Source organism: Antechinus flavipes, chromosome 5 (genome assembly GCF_016432865.1).
Source record: "Antechinus flavipes isolate AdamAnt ecotype Samford, QLD, Australia chromosome 5, AdamAnt_v2, whole genome shotgun sequence".
Taxonomy (NCBI): Eukaryota; Metazoa; Chordata; class Mammalia; order Dasyuromorphia; family Dasyuridae; genus Antechinus; species Antechinus flavipes.
This window is the reverse complement of record NC_067402.1, coordinates 203578517-203603348: the sequence shown is the minus strand read 5'-3', so window position 1 is coordinate 203603348 and position 24832 is coordinate 203578517. Positions and strand designations below refer to the sequence as shown.

At 33.9% G+C, this 24832-nt stretch overlaps 1 protein-coding gene across 1 annotated transcript in view; it reads right to left on the bottom strand.

The window, feature by feature from the left end:
- The window catches only part of LRRK2 (leucine rich repeat kinase 2), a 180921-nt gene that overhangs the window by 134101 nt on the left and 21988 nt on the right, over window positions 1-24832 (bottom strand). Inside the window, exons 6-10 of the mRNA XM_052000191.1 lie at window positions 16277-16411; window positions 13806-13937; window positions 6179-6298; window positions 2251-2384; window positions 2089-2168 (exon numbers count right to left, since the gene is read on the bottom strand). Of these exons, the coding sequence (XP_051856151.1) occupies window positions 2089-2168; window positions 2251-2384; window positions 6179-6298; window positions 13806-13937; window positions 16277-16411 (601 nt within the window). The remainder of the gene's footprint in view (window positions 1-2088; window positions 2169-2250; window positions 2385-6178; window positions 6299-13805; window positions 13938-16276; window positions 16412-24832) is intronic.

Below are 24832 nucleotides of genomic sequence, written 5' to 3'. Positions count from 1 at the left end.
CTACATTCTTTGAATAGTAATTTGTCCTTCCAGATTAGTCAACAAACATTTATTAAGCACTTACATGCCAGGCACTGTGCGAAGCATTTAGAATACAAAGAAAGGCAAAAAATAAAATAAAACAAAAATGAGGCCTGAACATTAAAAGCACACATAATATAAATGTGTAATGGAAAAAACAAAATGTAAATAACTATGTACATACAAGATATATACAGAGTTAATTTAAGTTAATCAAAAAGTAAAGGGTCTAGTAGAGGTGAGGAGAAAAGGGGATGATTTGGAAAAGCTACAGAGAAGGCTAGATTTGAGATGAGGGAGACCAGGAAAAATAAGAAGTGAATAAGAAGAATGTTAGAAGATATAGTATCATATGTGAGGAACTGCAAGCCATCCAATGTACTTACATTACAGAGTTCCTTAGAGAGTTATATATAAAAAGAATGTAAAGGTTTGGAAGGGGTCAGATTGAGAAGGCCATTAAATATCAAAAAGAGGGTTATTTAGAGATAATGGAAACTAGATTGGAAAAGTGTAGCCAATCTCAAAAATGATATTTGCCATTAATTTTCTATTGTCAATGTGAAATTAACAAAGACTTGTTGAAGTATATGAACCACTTTCAAAGAATTCACAACCTAATGGGGCAGAAAACAAGTATATATAAACAAGCTAAGTAAGGGATAAATTAGAAAATAGACAGAAAGCACTAAAATTAAGAAGGTATGAGAAAGACTTTCTGTAGAAAGTAGTATTTTAACTGGAATGTGGAGGAAGCCAGAGACAAAGATTCCAGACATAGAAAACAGCCACTTCACTACAGCTAGTTGAGAAATGGAATATTTTCTCTGAGGAACAGCAGGGAGGTCAGTGTGGCTAGGCAGACAATTACATAAGGCCTGAAGGGTGTAAAGTAAAAGAAATCTGGAAAGGTAGAGGGAGAGTAGCTTATGAAGGACTTAGGATACCAAAAAGAGGGTTTTATCTTTGATTCTGGAGGTAACAGGGAATCACTGGAGTTTGCTGTATGGGGATGGTGATTTGGTCAAGCCTGTGCTTTAGGACTTTGGAGGTGTATGGCTTGGAATGGGGAAAGACTTATGACAGGCAAACTAACCAGAAAGTCATTTATTCAGGCATGAGGAACTAAGGACCTATGGCAGTGTGGGAGCAATATCAGAGAAGAGAGGGGAAAGTATTTGAAAGATGCTGAAAAGGTGAAATCAACAGGCATTGGCAAGTTTGGAGGAGGCAGAAAAATAACAAATTCAATTTTATCTACTGGACATCTAATTCAAGCTATATAACAGATATTTGGAGATGTGAGAATGGAGGTCTGCAGAGAGTTAGAGCTGTATAAGCAACTGTGATAATTATCAGCATAGATCTGATAACTGAATCCATAAGAATCCAGAAGAGATCATTATGTAAAATAGTATATTGATATAATTCTTACAGATCATGTATGTAAGCAGCAGGATCTGGTCCTATAAGCTTTTCTTGCTGGCTTTTATATCTAACAGCCAGTGGAAAGGAAAAAAGAAAGTAGGGTTCCATTTCTATCAATAGAATACTTTCTATGTAATCTTGATTCCTGATCTTTGTATTGCTACAAAAGAAGCATTTTAAGACAATGTTGTCAATCTGCTACATAATGTTTTTAAAAGAAGTCATGTTCTATGCTATGACCTCTAGTACCTACTATTTAAATTCCTAGATAGACTGGGATATGGTCTACCTAGAGGTGAAATTGGAAATGTACTATTCTGATTACCCAGAAGTCACTAGCATATTGGAATTCTTAGTAGAATTTAAAGACTCTTGTTAATAACTTTCAAACATAAGTTTTGCTAATAAAGTTAGTAACTTATTATTGAAAATGCTAAGGTTTAAACATTGTGACTCTACTATTATTTTGTTACAGTATCTATTATATTTACTAAATAATTTACTATGTTATCTCTGGAAAAACTCTCAGATACACATAAAGAACTTCTATAGTAAAAACAGTAATTTTAGTAAATAAAATTTTCTAATTTAATTAACATTTACATATATATGTATATATATTAAATAATTACTACTGACTGGTCATCTTCATCACCAATGTTTTCATGTAAATTTCTTTGATACATAAATAGATTGTTCAAAGCCCAGCATGCAGCTTCCTGGATTGAAAAGAAAAACAACTTGTAAAATTATATAAACAATTCTCAATCAATGTTAAAGGTGACTTGGGAATAATCAAACCTGCACATGGATGTTCTTTTTATGTAATTTCAATGCTGTGTAACTGGCTTCTAACCAGTATAATTTATTGTCCTCATCATCGTCCTGATTCTTTTTCTTTTCTTCTAAATCTTGATTTAATATAATAGTTTCAGCTTGAAAATAAAAATGCCATAAATTAGTACTAATTTGGAGTGACTGATTGTTTCATATTTCAAAATGAATATTAAGTTTTACCTCTACTGATATATTACATTAATAAAGAGTAAAAACAAAACATATAATATTCATTGAATAATCTTACTATAGATGGCACTTCACTTCTAAAATAAATCCAACCATGTCATAATTCTTAGATCAACCACACATATAACTAACTTATTTTTTTCCTTTCCCCCATTTTAAGTTGAACCAGTGTTAAGATTATTCTTAAGGAGACAGTACTTGAAACTATCACCTCCCTCCCCCCAAATTTAATATGAGCAACCCACTGAATAAAACTTTGGTATCTTCTTCAAAAGCAACTTCTGAGTATGTTGAATTATGGAGGAAATAATAATTATGAATTTGGCTCCACAACTGGATAAACCACAATTCTGAAGTAACCAAATGGTGTAGTGGGTAGAGAATTAGGCCTGGAGTTAGGAATTATTAATTTCAAGTCTGCCCTTACACACTTACTAGCTGTGTGTAACCCTCACTTAGCCTCTTTGCCTCAATTTGCTTATCTGTAAAATGGGCATATTAATAGTTGCTACTCCTAATGTTGTTGTGAAGATCAAATGAAATAATAATTATAAAGCATTTAGCACAGTGCCTAGCAAACAATAAATGTGATGTGAATATTAGAAATTAGCTATAACTATTCAACATAGTTCTCGAGGGAATTTCTTGGATTTAAAGAAAATTATAAAGAAATGAAGGCTGAAAAAACTACAACTTCTGGCTAGATCTTATCTTCTGGAATACTAGTAAATAACTGTAAGTTATTAATAACTAATAAAATTCTTTAGAAAGCTATTTTGTAGAATTTCCAAGCTAATTTTTATATATTACTCCACCCCCCAACTTCTACTCCTTGGAGAATTCTAATCAATGATTTACTTTTCAAAAATTTCACCACAAAATCAACTCGTTTTAATAAAATTCCTAAAGTGTTCATGACTGTGGTTTATTTTCTTTTTCTTTTTTTTTTTTAAGTTCAGGTAAATTTTTTTTAATTAAAACTTTTTATTTACAAAACATATGCATGGGTAATTTTTCAACATTGACCCTTGCAAAACCTTCTGTTCTACATTTTCCCCTCTCCCCTCTCCTGAATGGCTAGTAGTCCAATACATGTTAAATATATTCAAATATATGTTAAATCCAATATATGTATACATATTTTTACAGTTATCTTTCTGCACAAGAAAAATTGGATCAAGAAGGAAAAAAAAACCCGAGAAAGAAAAAATGCAAGCAAACAACAACAGAAAGAGTGAAAATGCTATGTTGTGGTCCACACTCAGTTCCCACCGTCCTCTGTCTGGTGTAGATGTCTCTCTTCATCACTGAACAATTGGAAGTGGTTTGAATCATCTCATTGTTGAAGAGAGCCATGTTACGGTTTATTTTCTAAGCATGAGAGATTTTGTTTTTTAAGACTTCTTTTAAACTATATTAAGATGGAATGGAGAGGACACCAAGGTGACAGATTAGACTCAGCTGTACTCTCTCTCAATATTTTTCTTAAAGCAACTTTATTTTTTATTAAAGCTTTTGATTTTCAAAACATATGCATGAATAATTTTTCAACACTGACCCTTGCAAATCCTTATGTTCCAAATTTTCCTCCTTTTCACCACACCTCCTCCCTTAGATGGCAAGTAATTAAATATATGCTTAAAGCAACTTTAAAATAAGTTTGAAATCAAATTTTGGAGTGGCAGAGCAAACAAAAGCCTGGGGGTAAGACATTTCTCCAGCATAAAAACCCTTAAGAAGTCAGCAGGACAAATCTGTGCCATCTAGGTAGAAGCCTTTCCAGACTCCCTACACATTGCAGTGGCAACAGCAGCCACAGCTGCAGCAGTAGCTTTAAGAGTTCTCAGCCCAGAAATGGCAAGGAGTTGAACAACTAATCCAAAAGGGATTAGAGGGGCCCCTTTGCTGGCACTGGGTACAGATGGCACTAATTGGCAAGTTTATTGCCCCCTAGCAGTTCTAGGTCACAATTCCAGGATAGAAAAGAGCCTGAGGATTATTGGCTCAGAGTTCTGCCTTGATGAGGTTTTCTTGTAGATTGGACATTTTTGCCTACAGTCAAAGGAGAGAAACCGAAGTTTTCAGAAGAAGATTCAGATAAAAAAAATGCTCTGAATCATTACTACTTAAAGAAAGGCAAATTAAACCTGCTTTGAGGTACCACATCATACGTACAGAAAGAGCGAATGCTGGAGGGAATGAGGGGAAAATACATACACAAATGAAGTGTCGGTGTAGTGAACTGGTCCGACCATTCTTGAGAACAATTTAGAACTATACCCAAAGCACTACACTGCTATGAAATCTGTATTCCCAAAGAGATCAAAAGAAAAGGAAAAGGACTTGCAGTTACAAAAATAGTTATAGCAGCTTTTTATGGGGGCAAAGAATTGGAAATGAGGGAATGCTCATCAACTGGGGAATGGTTAAATAAGTTGAAGCATATGACAAAGAGAAAGGGATAGTTTCAAAAAAAATATAGCAAGCCCTATATGAAGTAAAGCAAGGGAAATGAGAAAAAATGGGAGATTATTATGCCCAGTAATAATAATAATGTAATGATGATCAATTGTGAAAGACTTCCAAAGGACTCATGATGAAGAGATAGTAGTCACCATCAGGGAAAGAACTGATGAACATTTAAGTGCAAAACAAAAGTAAAATTTTCTCACTTTATTTTTCTTCCTTTTTTTGGAAACATGGCTAATAAGGAAATAAGTTTTGCATGATTTCACTATATAATTGGTATTATATTGTTTGCCTTTTCTTGAATAAGGGAGGGGTGACAGGGAGAAAATTTGGAATGTATGCTTTTAAAAGAAAAGAATTTTTAAAAAATAATAAATCAAAATATTAAACAAATTATATTAAGGGGGGAAAAAGATAGAACTTTTAAGAAGGATTCCTTTTAATAGTAAAACTCATTTCTATTCATAAAAGATTTATCACCAAGATCCCATTTAGCCTTTAATAGTTGTCAACAATATAAAAGTAAAACACAGAAATAAAGCAAATAGCCATTAACATACAAACTCCTCTTGAGTAGGGATTATTTTAATATTTGTAATGCCAGTGCCTCTGGTAGTAGGTACTTAATAACTTTGAGTGGTAACCACACATTTTACCTTTTTTTTCTAGTCTCATTTCTTTTTTGTATGCTCCCTCTCAAAACAAAACAAAACAAACACTTGAACCTGAAATAGGTAAATCTCAAACTGGGATAATAAGCAAATTGAGAACAAAAAAGGAAACAAAGGAAAAGCAGTTCTACATTTATCTCAACTCCTCCAGCTAATGATAAAAATAATAAAGTATCCTAGAGTATTTGTAACCCAATCATGGATTAAAACGAAATCTATAAAAAATAAGTAAAGGACAGTTAGCAAACAATGACAAAATCAATGCAAAAAAAAGCAAAAGATATTCAAAACCAAATGATGAGAGTTTGAATAATTAAATTGTTGAGACCACATCAAATACATAACTTAAAACCAGAAATGAGTGATATCACTGCAACTTTATTTCCTTGATAAATCATCCCATGGAATGAATGAATAGATTGCTCTTTGGATAGAAAATCATATCACTATCTTCTTTTGTGTATGAAATATTATGAAACTATGAAAAAAAATCAAACAAAGCATTTACTGTGGAAATTACCTTTTTTTTTTTTTTAAAGCAAAACAAGGCAAAGTTTACTTACTGAGGAGAGCCAAACAGCTCAGTGCTGCAATCTGCAAGGTTGCATTTTCTGAATATTTTTTGACAGCCTTCACAATTATCTCATGAACTTCATTTAAGACCAGGATATTAAAGAAATTATCTAAAAACAAATTATAAGTTAAATCTATATTAGTAGGATTTTACATTTACAACCAAGTAATATTTTTCTTAAAAATAATTTAGCATGTTTATAAAATTTTCTTTGTAAATTGTTGTACATTTAATTATCTTATCAATGCAATGAAACTGAGTAAGCAATAGTAGTTTTTCTTCCACTGTTCTTTTAAGACATCACAAAAAAAAGCATAGCATCTCATTGTATAGAAGACTGATAGAGAATCATCTTTTAATAATAGCTCACATTTACATAGCACTTAATGGGACAAAAAAAAAAACCATTTTAACAGAATTTAAAAATTTCCTAATTGGAAGGAATTTCAATGTCCTTCCATCAAATTCTAGTTCAAGAATTCCTTCTATAAATTAAGAGCCATTCCTCAATTGATAAATGATCAAAAATATGAAATCAGTTTTCAGATCAAAACTATTTATAGTTATATGAAAAAAATGCTCTAAATCATCATTATCAGATTAGAGAAATGCAAATTAAAGCAATACTGAAATAGTATTGCTATACCTATTAGACTGATTAATAAGACAGAAAAGGAGAATAATAAATGTAGGAGGAGAAGAAGGAACATGAAGACACCAATGCATTGTGGAGATGTGAATTGATCCAACCATTATGTCTAGCAATTTGGAACTATGCCCAATTATTTATAGTAGCTCTTTTCTAGTGACAAAGAGATGGAAATTGATACCCATCAGCTGGACATGGCTGAACAAATTGAGGTAGGTGATTACAATAGAATACTATTGTGATTTAAGAAATGATGACCTAGATACTCTCAGATAAACCTGGACTTACCTGAACTGATGCACAGTAAAATGAGCAGAACCAGGAGAACATTGTAGAACGTATTAGTCATATTCTAAGATAATCAATTGTGAATGGCTTAGCTATTCTCAGCAATACAATGAGGGGAGTGGGAAAGTAAAGAGAAAATTTAGAACTCTATTTTTAAAATGAAATTTTCAAATTTGTTTTTATGTGTAATTAGGGAAAAATAAGATATTAAATAAGAATTCCTTTATAGTATTCCCAAGAAAAGTTAATCCAGCCTTCACTTGAAGATTTGTAATCAGAAAAATCAGCATCACCGAAGGCAGCCTATTCCACTTTTGGATAGCTTTAATTGCCCTCTTGCAACTTTTCTGTTGTACCCCAGAGGACCAACAATTAAAATCAACAAGCTTGTATTAATCTTCTATGTGCCACATATCATGAAAAGTCCTGGAGCTATTGCCCTCCCTCCCAAACTAAAATAGCCCTTGCTCTCAAGAACATAAAAAGGATGATCATGATGATGATGATGACAATAAAAATAATACCAACACATAAAAATAATGAGAACCTAGCACTTAACACTCTTAGGTTTGCAAAGCACTATCTCAGGCAATCTTACAACTCTGTGTGATAGGTCCTATTATCATTTCCATTGGCCAAATGAGGAAACTAAGGCTGAGAGATTAGGTGGCCCATGACCACATAGCAAGTAAAAGGCTGAGGCAGGATATGAACTAGCTCATCTACCTGACTCCAAGTACAGCACTCTTGTGTTTAGCTGCTTATATTGAGAAAAATGACAAATCAAAACATGCAAGATAAATGCAAAGTAAATGGATGAGAACCACTCTGTCCATTAGAAGGGATGGCAACACTACCTAGGGTTTGAGAAGGAGTAGAAAAGTTTCTTGGAAGAGTGGCAAGTGAATTAAGTCTCCAAAAAAGCTAGGGTATTCTAATAGGCTGAAAAAGAGAGCCTTACATGGATAGGGACCAGACAGAGCAAAGCAGTCTCATTAGTGAGAACACAAAAAAAGTCAAGTTGGCTAGAATACTTGGGAGAATAGAATATAAGAAGATGGGAAAGATAGGAAAGAGTTAGGCTAGGAAGAGCTTTTAAAAATTATTTTTTTCCCTAGTGAATTTACTTATTTTTAATATACATTGCTTTATGAATCATGTCGGGGGAAATATCAGAGCAAAAGGGAAAAACAACAGGAGAAATAAAAACAAACTACAAAAGAAAAAAGAAGTGAATATAGCATATGTTGATTTACATTCAGTCTCTTATATTTTTTTCTGCATGCAGATAGTATTTTCTGTCCAAAGTCTATTGGGATTGCATTGGATCACTAAACCTTGAAAATAACCAAGTCTTTCTTAGTTAATCATCGTACAATCTTGTTACTATGTACAATGTATTCCTGGTTCTGTATTTCGCTCAGCATCAGTTCATGTAAATCTTTAGGAAGAGCTTTTTAATGACTTTATTCTGGGGTCAAGAGCAATCATAGTAGTTTCCATTCCTTGCCAGGTTATGCTCCTGGTTCATCTCCACAAGACTTACTGTGCTATGCCACAGAAACCTCTTCATCTGAGAAACCCGCTCAACCCCTGGACTATCTCTCACATAGAAAAGTCCTTTTTAGCTTCCTTCTCTTATCCCCAAAACTCCATTTCAAGGATGAGACCTGGCCTTCATTCATTCAAAAAATCCTCCCCAGGATTTTCTCTACTTTCATCCCCACCCTCTCCAGGTTATTTTTACATGTCTTCTTCCAGGGGAACACAAACTCCCTAATGTTGAGATAGCTGTAAAGGCAGAAATGGCATGGGAAAAGACTGGAGGCAGGGAGCCCAATTAATCTAAATAAAAGATAAACACGGTCTAAACTAGAGGGGTGATTATGTGAGTGGAGAGAAGAACATGTATGCAAAAATTTACAAGATTTGGAAATAAGATTCAAGAGGTTACTGCTCTCAGTCAAGGGAATCAACCCATAACAAGGTTATGAATTTGGGTGATTAAAAGGAGGTAGCACCCTCAACAATAACAGGAAAATTCAGAGTGTAAAAGTTAAGAGAAATGATAATGAATTGTTTTAAAGATGCCCAGTTTGAGATGCCCAAAGGAAATCCAATCAAAATGTCAAACTAGCAGTATATAGGACTCAATAGAGTTCAGGAGAGACAAAGGCTATTTATTTTCTGAAATCTAAATAGATCTAGGAATCACTGGCATAAAAAGAAAAGGGGACATCAAGCACAGTTAATAAGCATGACACAAACAAAAATCAAGCAAAAGACAAAAGCAGTCAGATAGGTAGAAGAAGCAAGAGAAATCAGTCAAAAAATCCCCTACTGACATGTAGAAGGAAAATGTGGTTAAAAGTTTCAAACGTTGCACAGAGGTCAATAAGGATAAGGATTAAGACGCAGTCATAAGATTTTTGCAACAAAGAGATTAGTAACCAGAGAGAGAGTGGTTTCAGTTGAATGAAGAGGTAAGAAAACAGGCTTGTAGATTTAAAAAGAAAAGGAATAAAGTGTCTTTGAATATGGATCTTTTTTTTGAAGGGTTTGCTAAAAGGGGAGGTAGACAAATGCAGAAAATAGCTGGCAAGAATGACAATATTTAGTGAGGATGTTTAAGAATTGGGGACACTTGGTAAAAGTTGAATATTAAAAGAGGAAAGAGGAGACCAAGGTCTTTCCAATAAATAAAGTGTCTTAAGACTATCGTCTCATGCAATTTCTTGAGAAGAGTGAAAAAGCGTACACAAAGTATTCATTGAAATAAGTTAAGACTCCATCCCTCTTTACCTAGAGGAAATAATCGAAATGAGGTAACAGATTATTTCATTTTTTTCCCAGAACAGAAAGGTATTCATTTTTATATTTCATTAAAATGAAAGAAATTTGTTAAATACAAGGCAAAGTACTAAGTCAAGAGAATAGAGCAGAAGGATGATTATAGGCCATTTGAGGAAGAAAGAAAAATTTTGAAGAGCCACTATGAATAATAGCTGTACTTTAGCAGTAATGGTAATGGTACTGGTATTGTGGCAACCTTATTTTTGGTTTATAATAGCAACATGGAAAATAACCTTATGAATTAAACCCTAAAAGGGTTTCTTTTTAAACATACAAAGATTTTTGGATGATAGACTTTAGTCAGAGATTTGATTAAAAAAAATTTTTTTTTCAACCTGTATCTTTTTTTCTTACTCTGGCTGCACTTTATCTGTTCATGCAAAACTTTGTTTATGATTAAATAAAATTCTTTGTTATTTTTCATAATCTTTCCTATTTTTCAAATTCATTCTTCACAATCACTGTTGTGAAAGATGTAACAATTACTTTCAATTATTTTATGCTATGCCTTCTTAATAATTAGTTTTTCTGTCTACAAATTTATTGTAGCATATGGTGAGAAATGCTGATATAAAGTATTTTTCACAACCAAAAGTAAATGAAAACTATTATAATAAATAGTCCAGTCAAGAAGAGATGAGGGCTTGAACTATGTGATACGTTGTGGATGGATAAAAGGGGTCAGCTGTGAAAGATGCTGCAGAATAGAACAGACAAGATTTGGCAATTGATTCAATATGTGAGTGAGAAAAAGGAAACAAAGATGACAACTAGAGAGTGATCACTGTAAATGGAAAAATGGTAGTACCCTGGACAGTAATAGGCAAATTCAAAAGAAGGATGTATTTGGGAGAAGAGATGAGTTCTCTTTGGGTTGAGTTTTAAATGCCTAAGGGACATTCAGTTTAAAATGTCCAAAAGACAGGGGATGATGTGAGATTGAAGCTCAGAAAGGAGACAACAAAACTCAGAAAGGCTGGATATATAGAATGGTACAAAGCAAAAATTACTATTTTCATAAGCATCCAAACATTTGGAATCCAGTAGTAAAAGCAAAGGTTGTTATAAAGTAATGAAAATGACTCCTGAACAAACATACTGAAACTAAGGATGTTAATTCTGTGTATTACCTTTCAAAAATCATCACCTCAATGGAAAATATTTCTCTCTTCATTTCCCACTCAGTTATATTTCTCTGGATTTCACCATTATGCCATAGAAATCCCATCATCCTTTAAGATCAAGATCATGTCAACCCTGGAATTTATACTTTATCAGTATACTTCATCTCTTCCTGAGGCTCCTGTCTCTAAAAAAGGATGAAGTTAGGCAGCTCCTCCCATAATTTCCATTTAAGATGGGCTCCTAGAACAGCAATCTTTTCACCACTGGCTGTACTCCTCTGGAATTCATCATCAAATTCCTGTGCCAAGTATCTTTCTCCTCCCTACCTTTGAGCTTCCTTTTGTATATTGCCTTCCATTATTAAACTGATAGTTCCCTAAGAACAGGGACTATCTTTTTCATTAAAAAAAATTTCCAGATCTTAACATAGTGCCTAGCACAAAGTAGGCATAATGTTTACAAATTCTGTTAAAAGTTTGTTAAAAAATTAAAATCTTTCTTTCAGTATGTTTGTTTAGGAGTCATTTTCATTACTTTATAATAGTCATTTAGCAATTTGGCCAAATTATTAATTAAATATTAATATTCCTATGTGTTTTCCACAAAGGATCTCATTGAGGTGATGATCAAAGGATTTTTTTTTTCCTATTTCTACTTTCCCCTCATATTCTATCACTCCCGAACAATTTTCTTGGATTATTTCTTGCGTCAAGGTTCTTTTTGTGGTCACAACTTTCAGGCAGTCAAATTATTCTTATATTTTCTCTCCATGATCTGTTCTGCAGATCTGTAGTTTTTTTTTTTTTTTAATATAAGATGTTTCACATTCTGTTCTATTTTTTTCTCATTCTTTAGAATCTATTTTATCATTTCTTGGTCTCTTGTAGCTTTACTGGCTTCCCCTGTTCCAAAGAGATATTTTCATCTTTGAGACTCTATCTCCTCTTCTAATTGGTTTACTTTTTTTTCCCATAATTTTGTTTTTCTTGGATGAATTTTTTTTTTAGTTTTTCCTCAGTGTCTCTCATTTGATTTTAAAATTTTTTTTTAGTTCTTCTATAAATTCTGTCTGGGCAGGGAGCCATCTCACATAACTCTTTTAAGCAGAAACTCTTTTTATTTCGGTATCCTCCTCTGACGATGAACCCGGATCTTCCCTGTTCCTATAGCTAAATTTCTTGCTTCTTTGCCAGTTCATTATTTTTAAATAAAGTATTAATATATAAGCACCTCTAATTGTGAGGTGGGAGAATGGTGCCTCTAGCTTCACTTGAGCTCTCCCCTCTGATCTAGAACCCAAAACCAAGAGCTTCCCCCTCCAGCAAATCCCTGCAGCCAACAGCATCCCTTCTCCACTGCCTCCGCACTCATGAGTGTGCTGGTTATTTCTTGCCCATGACTATGTCTCTGCATCACAGCTGGACCTGGTGTTCCTAATCAGTCAAGATCCACAATGTCTTTCTGGACTCAGACCCCCATTTCTACAAACAATCTAGAAGGTAGAAGTTTCTGTGGTTCCTGCTGAGGAGTCCAACCACATCCAGCTAGCCCTAAGGCTCCCCACTTAAAGTTTCTATGGAGCTAGCCCAGAGGTATTTGTACTTCACATGAGTTATTCTGGTCTCCCCTCTTTCTTCAGATCTTCTCAGGTTTTACTTGGAGGACCCTATTCTGCCCCAAGTCGTGTTGATTTTTCACCAGTCCATGTTCACCTTGAGGTGGAAATCTATTTTATTTATAGGGAAAATCTGAAGAGCTTGAAATTTACCAGCCTACCATCTTCCCAGAATTCTTCCATCTGGATTTATTTTCAAAGTTAAGTTTGTGAACCACAGAAAATAGCTATAGTCTCATTACTTTACAGTCAGGGGTAGTTGGATTTTCTTTACCAAAACAGATCACAGAATCTCAGAATGGGAAGATATTTTAGAGATCATCTTATTGCAAAAGAGAATTTAAACATCTGCCCTGGTCACAAGGCTGATGCCAGCAGCAGAAGTAGAACTCAGGCTGACTGCCAAGTATTCTTTCTACTTTAATCAGAAAACAAAAAAAAACTTCATCCTTTAAAAAAAGAAAAAAAGCTTAGCACTGAATGTTTAAGGCTATTTACAAAATACCAGATTTGACTTCCCAATATGAAGATCTGCCACCATTTGGGGTGTTCAAAAAAAAAGAGGACTTAACAGAATGCCTTCAGCAATAGCAAGAAGTATATCACATTCTCCTTGACTGTGCTGAAGAGGATAAGTTCCAATATTACTTAGGCAAAAATGCGACAGAATTACTTGATCCATATCTTCTATGAGTGATGAGATTATTCTAGTGCCACTTCTTAAATGCCAACATGTGAAATATAACCAAAGAATATAATGTTATAAATAAGAACATTTATAACATGAGGTATCTTTGAAGACTAAAAAAAAAAAAAAAAAAAAGGAAAAGGAAAGGAGACGACAGGGAAACATTCATAATTATAATTACCTCATTTAAAAGATTAAATCATTAACTGGATCACTTTTTTAAAAATTAAGAACCTGAGGAGGAATATTTTAGTCCTGAATTTATTCAGGACTGAATTTTACTAGATCTTTAGGAGTATTTCATTTTATATAGAAAGACTAAAAATTATGACTGTACTTATAACTCATTTAAACAGAAAAATCAAATAAATAAGAAAAAACAAATAAAAATAACTCACCCAATGTAAGCCTATGTAATAAACAGCAGCCAATTTCTTGAATTTTTTCACTGGTAGAGAACATTTTCATGGCTTCTACCACAATATTGTAACATCTGACATTTCCACTCATTAGAACGTCAACATTACTGCCTAAATCAAAATTACAACACATTAATATGGGGAAATGTTCCCTTATGTAAACACTTACCCAAGGTTTCCTAATTTCAAACCCTCATGGTCATGATACAATACTCTACTGACTAAAGCAATTAATAATGCTTCATTATTTAGCACATTAATTATATATGAATTATGACTTATCTTAAGAGAATTGTGTTTAACCTAAAAGAAAATATCTATCTTAGACTTCCTGTAGAAAATATGAATGAATCAGAGTGATGAAATTAAGGGATAGGTTCAAAAGGCTACCTGGACCAACCTTTGATTTTAGAGAGAAGCACATTGAGGTAAAGAGATTAGGTGACTAGCTCAACATCATACATAAGATGAGTAAGTCAGAATCAGAAACCTAGCTCTTTTAACTCCAATTTCACTACTTTTTCCACCTGCCAGTGGATAAAAAAAGGAAAAGGAGCAAGATTTGTAAGTAGAAGGCTAAAAAGGGATTAAGAAATACAACTGCTTTTAAGACACAGATAAGTAGGTAACAGCTACTGAGATAAATATTTTAAATAAAATTTAGAAAGCTATCATGACAACACTAAATAAACACTTCCCCCCCAAAAAATACATGGAGATTTTAACAAATATTAACAGCAGTTATTTTTTAAATGAGAACATGACTTAGAAAATGAGGAGGTAACTGTATGAAATCAGACATAAAACAGTTAAAATAAATGGTTAAAATAAAATGGCTTACAATTCTTTTTTCAAAGAGTTATTTTCTTTGACCTTTCCATTACAAACCAAGTCATTTTAATTTTTGTGTCATGCTAGATGTGGGTGGAACACAATGCCTAAGACCTCAGCCAATAAGAAGTCCACCATAACTATTGCCAAGGGAAAGCAAAAGGGTGCATTCAGTATGATGACACAGAGTAATGTATAATCATTATTAGTTAGACCATTCCCTATCATTATTTAGCCACTTCTACTTTGAAGTATTTAATCTCCTGTGGTTGAGAAATCAAAAAGTACAGATCTAATCTTCTACCCTCTCATAGAATGGAGGTACCCCTGGATTCCAGTAGTGAAGCCCAAGCTCTGGTATGTAAATGCTACCATTTACAAACACACTTTGTAACAGGGTTTGGCAACAGTCTGTGTTGGCTAGGCAACAGACTAGATGTTTTGAAAAGACTAATCAATAAAATGCTAGCTACCAGCTAATAATGTTTTAACCAAAGCAACCCAAGAAGACATCTACTAATGTATAGTTTTTAAAGCCCCACATTACTTAGCCCCAACCTACTTTTTTCCATCTTTACTTAGCATTACTCCCCTTTCCACATACTGTGATCTAGCCAAACAAGCCTTCTCTTTGTTCCTCATTCAAAAAAAATCATGTCTGAAGTCAGTGCCCTTGCATGGATCATACCACCTGCTTAGAATGTGCAATCCCTCTTTAACCTCAGGTAACCATTTTCTATTCCTTTAAAATGCAGATTAGACACATCTTTTTTCAAGAAGCCTTTCCTGCACCCCAAACAGCTACTAACATCCCACCCAAACTTTATTTTGTACTTTACTATTTCTATCTACCTACCCATCTTTACATGTGCATATACTTATGTTAACTAACTATATATGTATAACTATGTTGTAACTATTGTCTCTGCTATTAGAAATTAAATTTATTATAAGTAGAAATTTTTCATTCTTAATATTAGGTGCCTACTGGTATGTGCCTAGCACATAGTAGGTATTTATAATAAGTACTTGTTGACAGAATATAAAAGGATTGTTTTCTTCCTCAATGGAAAGAACATCTACACTGATGAAATCATGTAACCAAAATATTCATGTATTATAAGAATTTAGATTGCATTTATAAATTTGAAAAATACTGTCAATGATCTCAAGGTTTTCCATGGTGGGGAAAAAAACAAGAACAAAAAATAATCTGCCTTTTTGATACAGCTATTTTTCCAGGGATACTACATACACACACACATGTACACACACACACACACCATTTTATTTTACAATATCTAAAGAATTAGAAAATTAAAACTCTAGGTTACTACTAGTGAGATATAAACTCATTAAGAACCAGGATTTTTGACAAGTAGTCTATAAACCAAATTCATTCACTCTTCACAAACTTTCTTTCATGAAGAGTGATAGTCAATTTTAAAGTTTCAGAAAATTACCTTTTTTTTTTGAAATTAACAATAGCTGATTTTTTTCTGACATCAACACATTTTGATTTCTAATTTATAACTTATCTCCAAAAAGGCCCTTGGAAAAGATGTTTTAATTTATAGTGATCCAAGTAGATAATGACAATTTTACTTGTAGATACTTACATGGGAGTGCTAGGGAATGCAAACTGTGAAGAACATGAAAGACAACTTCTTCTTCATGATTAAATCTTTTTAATGCATTCAACAAAAATATATAATCTTTGTTTTCAATAAATTCAGTCAACTGCTCTTCTGAAACTAAGTTGAAAGGAAAATATAAACTTTAAGGATTATATAAAAGCACAAATTATTCAATGACTTTTTTGTAGTTAGAAAAATAAAAATATTTGAACAAATCCATGAATGAAAAGTTTTTCTTTACACAAAATTAAGCCAAGAAAAATGGGGAAAAATATTTTGACCAAACTTATTTGTATTACTGTCCTAAAATGAAAACATGATACTAAATAAGGAGTTGATAAAGGATTTAGAATTTAAACAAAGAGGTACTTTAAATAAAATTTTATCCATAATTTATAGATGCCATGTTAGAAGATAGATTGAAAATGATGAATATGGAAAAGTTTTACATAATTGCTCATATATATCCTAAATTTGACTACTTACCATCTTGGGGAGGGGAGGGAGAGAGGGAGAGAGAATTCGGAATTCAAAATTTTAAATAAAAAAGTTTGAAAAAATTGGAAAAAAATAACATAAAAAATTGAATGTAATTGGCCATCTCTTAAAAAAAATAAGGTAGATTGGAAAGTGAGTGAAATACTTTAGAGAAAAATGAAGTTGAGGCAGAATCAATGGTGAAGTAAAGGGCAGAGACATGCCCAAGATCCCTCCAAACCCCTCAAAATACCCTTAAATAATAAGACTAAACAAATTCTAGAGGAGCAGAATCTCATAAAAATATGAAATGAAACAATTTTCCAGTCCAGGACACCTTGGAGAGTCAACAGGAAAGGTCTATCATATTAGGATGCGAGAAGAGAATAGTCTATTGCAGGCTACACTAGTACAGACTTAGACTCCATCTTTCCATCTCTCTTTTCATCCCCATCATTTGGGGAATGGCTGAACAAATTGTGCTATGTGATTATGATGGAATACTATTGTGTTTTAAGAAATCATGAATAAGATGATCTCAGAAAAACCTGGAAACACTTCCATGAGCAGATGAGAAATCAAATGTACTGTGTACAAAGTAACAGCAATATTGTAAGATGATCAGTTGTGAATGACATAACTATTCTCAGCAATACAATAATTCAAGGCTGTGCTAAAGGACTTATGATGAAAAATGCTATTCATCCCCAGAGAAAGAGCTGATGGTATTTGAATACAGATTGTAGCATACTTTTTTAAAGCTTCCTTTACTTTTTTTGAGGGTATTTTTTGTCTATGTTTTCTTTTATAACATGACTATTATGAAAATATCTTGTATGAATACATATGTATTGCTTGCCTTCTAAATGGAGATAGATGGGGAGGAGAGAAAGGAGAGAATCTAGAATTCCCAAAGTTTGAAAAATGAATGTTAAAATTTGGTTTTACATATAATTAGGGAAAATTAAAAAAAAATTTTTTTTAAATAATTTTCTTAAAAAGAAAGGAAAAAATAGTTTAGCAAAGTAATCATGGGGGTTTATTCGATATAATGATGCAACATCAAAAAAGATATTGCCATTAGTATGTAAAATGAGAAAAATTGTGGTAGGTATTATTATTCATGGATTTGTACGTAATTCTGATGACCACTTTTCTTTAAATCAGTTTCAACATATCCAAATAATCAATTAAGAAATGGGCTCTTTAATAAGAAAAGTAAACAATGGTAATTGGAGGTTTTTTGAGGCAATTGGGGTTAGGTGACTTGCTCAGGATTACACAGCGAGGAAGTACTAATAACCTGCAATATGTAGCTGCCCTCACACTCTAGTAACTGTTGAAAGCTATAGTAGTTTCATGTATCCTACAAAACAATCAGTTCTTTTCCCTAAGAGTAAATTCATTCTCACTTTTACATATATATAATATAAATAACACAATATTTATTAATATTATATATGTAACATAATAAATCATGTAAATATATAAGTAAATATTATATTAGTATGTGTGTGTGTATATATGTAAAACTAGGAATTAGTTTTAAGAAAAAAAAATTTCAGTAAAGTAGATAAACCATAAGTTGCTCTGATTTAAAGAGAGAGAACCAAATTACCAATATCAAAAATAAAAAGAGTGGATGCATCAAATGAATATGAAATTAAGACTATTAGGAATTATTTTACCCAATGCCAATAAAACTAATAATCTAAGTGAAATGGATAAATATTTATAGAAACATTAATTGTCCAGATTAAGAGAAGAGGAAATAGAATATTCAAACAATTCTGTCTTAGAAACAGAATTTGAACAGAACATTAATGAGCTCCCTAAGAAAAAAATCACTGGGGCCAAATGAATTAACAAGTAAATTCTATCAAACATCTAAAGAATAATTAGTTCCATTATCATATAAAGTTATTAGGAAAAATAAGGGGAAAAGGCATTCTACTAAATTCCATCCATGACACATATGGGTTTTGATATCAAAACCAGGGAGAGCAAAAAACATAAAGAAAACTATAAACCAATTTTACTAACAGACAACTGATGCAAAAAGTTTAATAAAAAAAACTTGCGGGTTAAGATGGCGGAGAGGAGGCTCACAGTTGCATAAGCTCCGCGCTTTCTCTCACTATCCACTTCATTACAAGCCTCTGAATCAATGCTTGACTGAAAAAAACCCACAAATAGTTACCAAGAGAAGCCATCCTTGAGATCCGCCAAGAAAGGTCTGTCTTTACTGGAGGGCTGGGGCGGTTTTAGATCGGGCGCAGGCGGCGGGCAGCGGCAGTGAGAGCACGGGAGCAGACTGGAGAGGGGGTGGGGAGTGATCGCAGCTGTCTCTGCGGGGAGAGCTTCGCTACAGGTTTGGAACCTGCAGCAAGTCAACAGCCCAGCAGAAAAGCTAAAAACACCGGGGCTGAAGAACACAACCGCAAACAGCTGGAGTCTCTCAGGACCTGGCCGCCCCCTCCTTCCCCCCCCTCAGTGACTCAGCACGCTTTGGGATCTCAGAGCGCAGGCGCAGCACAGTCCTGCTAGTGCCTCACTGCTGCCACCTGCAGTCTGTAGAGGAAGCTCGATAACACACCCAGCCCCCCCCCAAAGAAAGACTCCAGTTTTTTCTGTTTTTCTTTGGTAGTTTGCCTCTGATTAATAGACAGAATGAGCAAGAAGCTGAAGAGGACTTTAACCCTAGACAGCTTCTACACAGATAGAGAGCAGACTCTAAATCCTGAGGAGACTAAAAACAGGCAGTCCCCAGGTGATTCCCCAAAGGAGGAGATCGTCTGTTCCTCAGCACAGATGAACCTCATAGAAGTGATTAAAAAGGCTCTCACAAGGGAGCTAGAAGAAAAATGGGGAAAGCAGAGTGAGGCTTGGCAAAAGGAGAAGGAAGCTTGGGAAAAGGAGAGGGAGGCTTGGCAAAAGAGCCTGGAGAAGTCAGTTAAAGAGAGAGTGGATAAAGAAGTAAGATCCTTGAAAAATAGGATTAGTGAACTGGAAAACAAAATTGGCGAAATGGAAAAAAATTCCACAGAACAAAAGAACTCAATTGGACAATTAGAGAAAGATTTTAAAAAAGTGAGTGAAGAGAATACTTCACTGAAAATCAGAATTGAACAAGTGGAATTGAATGACTCGAGGAGACAAGAAGAATCAGTCAAGCAAATCCAAAAAAATCAAACAATGGAGAAAAATGTGAAATACCTTCTGGGAAAGACAACAGACCTGGAAAACAGATCCAGGAGAGACAATCTGAGAATCATTGGACTCCCAGAAAAACATGATGAAAAAAAGAGCCTGGACACTGTCTTCCAGGAAATTATCAAAGAGAACTGCCCAGAAGTCATAGGAACAGAGGAAAAAATAAACATTGAAAGGATTCATCGATCACCCACTGAAAGGGATCCTAAAATCAAAACACCAAGGAATATAGTGGCCAAATGCCAGAACCCTCAGATGAAAGAAAAAATATTGCAAGCGGCTAGAAAAACCCAATTCAAGTATCAAGGAGCCACAATAAGGATCACCCAGGATCTGGCAGCATCCACATTAAAAGATCGAAGGGCCTGGAATATGATATTCCGAAAGGCTAAGGAACTTGGTATGCAACCAAAAATAACTTACCCAGCGAGAATGAGCATCTTTTTCCAGGGAAGAAGATGGACATTCAACGAAGTAAGCGAATTTCATCTATTTCTGATGAAAAACCAGAACTTAACAAAAAGTTTGATCTACAAATATAGAACTCAAGAGAAATCTAAAAAGGTAAAGATTAATCTTGGGAACTATATTTTGACTATATAGATGTATAAAGAATACATGTATACCTTGTTCTAGAAATTGATGTGGAAAGGACATTGTACCAGAAAAAGGGTAAAGTGGGGGTAGTACATCTCATGAAGAGGCATAGGAAACCTATTATATCTGAGAGAAAGAATGGAGGGGGATGAATATAGTGGGTATCTTACTGCCTTCAGAATTGGCTTTAAGTGAAAAATCTTAAGACATATTCAATCTATGGTGAAACTTCTCCCATCTCATTGAAAAGTGAGAAGGGAAAAGTGGAAAGGGAAGGAATAAGCTAAGCGGAAGGGAATACGGGAACTGGGAGGGAAAGGGGTAAGATAGGGGGAGGAACTCTAAGGCGGGGGGAGGGACACTAAAAAGGGAGGGCTGTGAGAAACAAGGGGTGCTCACAAGCTTAATACTTGGAAGGGGGGGAAAGGGGAAAGAAGGGAGGAAAGCATAAACCGGGGTTAACAAGATGGCAAGTAATACAGAATTGGTCATTCTAACCATAAATGTGAACGGGGTAAACTCCCCCATAAAGAGGAAGCGGTTAGCAGAATGGATTAAAAGCCAGAATCCTACAATATGTTGTTTACAGGAAACACACCTGAAGCGGGGAGATACATGCAGGTTAAAGGTAAAAGGTTGGAGCAAAATCTACTATGCTTCAGGTGAAGTCAAAAAAGCAGGGGTAGCCATCCTGATCTCAGATCAAGCTAAAGCAAAAATTGACCTAATTAAAAGAGATAAGGAAGGACACTATATCTTGCTAAAGGGTAGCATGGATAATGAAGCACTATCTATATTAAACATATATGCACCAAGTGGGGTAGCATCTAAATTCTTAAAAGAGAAACTAAGAGAGCTGCAAGAAGAAATAGACAGTAAAACTATAATAGTGGGAGATCTTAACCTTGCACTCTCAGAATTAGATAAATCAAACCAGAAAATAAATAAGAAAGAAGTCAAAGAGGTAAACAGAATACTAGAAAAGCTAGATATGATAGATCTCTGGAGAAAATGTAATGGAGACAGAAAGGAATACACTTTCTTTTCAGCAGTTCATGGAACCTATACAAAAATTGACCATATATTAGGACATAAAAACCTCAAACTCAAATGTAGTAAGGCAGAAATAGTAAATGCATCCTTTTCAGACCACGATGCAATGAAAATTACATTCAACAAAAAAGCAGGGGGAAGTAGACCAAAAAATAATTGGAAACTAAATAATCTCATACTAAAGAATGATTGGGTAAAACAGCAAATCATAGACATAATTAATAACTTCACCCAAGAAAACGATAATAATGAGACATCATACCAAAATGTATGGGATGCAGCCAAAGCGGTAATAAGGGGAAATTTCATATCTCTAGAGGCCTATTTGTATAAAATAGAGAAAGAGAAGGTCAATGAATTGGGTTTGCAATTAAAAATGCTAGAAAAGGAACAAATTAAAAACCCCCAGTCAAACACTAAACTTGAAATTCTAAAAGTAAAAGGTGAGATCAATAAAATTGAAAGTAAAAAAACTATTGAATTGATTAATAAAACTAAGAGTTGGTTCTATGAAAAAACCAACAAAATAGACAAACCCTTAGTAAATCTGATTAAAAAAAGGAAAGAGGAAAATCAAATTGTTAGTCTTAAAAATGAAAAGGGAGAACTCACCACTAACGAAGAGGAAATTAGAGCAATAATTAGGAGTTACTTTGCCCAACTTTATGCCAATAAATTCGACAACTTAAATGAAATAGAAAAATACCTCCAAAAATACAGCTTGCCCAAACTAACAGAGGAAGAAGTAAATATCCTAAACAGTCCCATCTCAGAAAAAGAAATAGAACAAACTATCAATCAACTCCCTAAGAAAAAATCCCCAGGACCAGATGGATTTACATGTGAATTCTACCAAACATTTAAAGAACAATTAACTCCAATGTTATATAAACTATTTGAAAAAATAGGGATTGAAGGAGTCCTACCAAACTCCTTTTATGACACAGATATGGTACTGATACCTAAACCAGGTAGGCTGAAAACAGAGAAAGAAAATTATAGACCAATCTCCCTAATGAATATTGATGCTAAAATCTTAAATAAAATATTAGCAAAAAGATTACAGAAAATTGTCACCAGGATAATACACTATGACCAAGTAGGATTTATACCAGGAATGCAGGGCTGGTTCAATATTAGAAAAACTATTAGCATAATTGACTATATCAATAACCAAACAAACAAAAACCACATGATCATCTCAATAGATGCAGAAAAAGCATTTGATAAAATCCAACATCCATTCCTAATAAAAACACTTGAGAGCATAGGAATAAATGGACTTTTCCTTAAAATAGTCAGGAGCATATATTTAAAACCATCAGTAAGCATCATATGCAATGGGGAAAAACTGGAACCTTTCCCAGTAAGATCTGGAGTGAAGCAAGGTTGCCCACTATCACCATTATTATTTAATATCGTATTAGAAACACTAGCCTCGGCAATAAGAGTCGAGAAAGATATAAAAGGAATTAGAGTAGGCAATGAGGAAACCAAACTATCACTCTTTGCAGATGATATGATGGTATACCTAGAGAACCCCAGAGATTCTACCAAAAAGCTATTGGAAATAATTCATAATTTTAGCAAAGTAGCTGGCTACAAAATAAATCCCCATAAATCCTCAGCATTTTTATACATCACCAACAAAACCCAACAGCAAGAGATACAAAGAGAAATTCCATTCAGAATAACTGTTGATACCATAAAATATTTGGGAATCTATCTACCAAAGGAAAGTCAGGAATTATATGAGCAAAATTATAAAAAAGTCTCCACACAAATAAAGTCAGACTTAAATAATTGGAAAAATATTAAGTGCTCTTGGATTGGCCGAGCGAACATAATAAAGATGACAATACTCCCTAAACTCATCTATTTATTTAGTGCTATACCAATCAGACTTCCAAGAAAATATTTTATTGATCTAGAAAAAATAACAACAAAATTCATATGGAACAATAAAAAGTCGAGAATCTCAAGGGAACTAATGAAAAAAAAATCAAATGAAGGTGGCCTAGCTGTACCTGATCTAAAATTATATTATAAAGCAGCAGTCACCAAAACCATTTGGTATTGGCTAAGAAATAGATTAGTGGATCAGTGGAAAAGGCTAGGCTCACAAGACAGAATAGTCAATTATAGCAATCTAGTGTTTGACAAACCCAAAGCCCCTAACTTCTGGGAAAAGAATTCAATATTTGATAAAAACTGCTGGGATAATTGGAAATTAGTATGGCAGAAATTAGGCATGGACCCACACTTAACACCATATACCAAGATAAGATCAAAATGGGTCTATGACCTAGGCATAAAGAACGAGACTATAAATAAATTAGAGGAACATAGAATAGTTTATCTCTCAGACTTGTGGAGGAGAAAGAAATTTGTGACCAAAGATGAACTAGAGACCATTACTGATCACAGAATAGAAAATTTCGATTACATCAAATTAAAAAGCCTTTGTACAAATAAAACTAATGCAAACAAGATTAGAAGGGAAGCAACAAACTGGGAAAACATTTTCACAGTTAAAGGTTCTGATAAAGGCCTCATTTCCAAAATATATAGAGAACTGACTCAAATTTATAAGAAATCAAGCCATTCTCCAATTGATAAATGGTCAAAGGATATGAACAGACAATTTTCAGAGGATGAGATTGAAACTATTACCACTCATATGAAAGAGTGTTCCAAATCATTATTGATCAGAGAAATGCAAATTAAGACAACTCTGAGATACCACTACACACCTGTCAGATTGGCTAAGATGACAGGAAAAAATAATGATGAATGTTGGAGGGGATGCGGGAAAACTGGGACACTAATGCATTGTTGGTGGAGTTGTGAACGAATCCAACCATTCTGGAGAGCAATCTGGAATTATGCCCAAAAAATTATCAAAATGTGCATATCCTTTGATCCAGCAGTGTTTCTATTGGGCTTATATCCCAAAGAAATACTAAAGAAGGGAAAGGGACCTGTATGTGCCAAAATGTTTGTAGCAGCCCTGTTTGTAGTGGCTAGAAACTGGAAAATGAATGGATGCCCATCAATTGGAGAATGGCTGGGTAAATTGTGGTATATGAATGTTATGGAATATTATTGTTCTGTAAGAAATGACCAGCAGGATGAATACAGAGAGGCTTGGAGAGACCTTCATGAACTGATGCTAAGTGAAATGAGCAGAACCAGGAG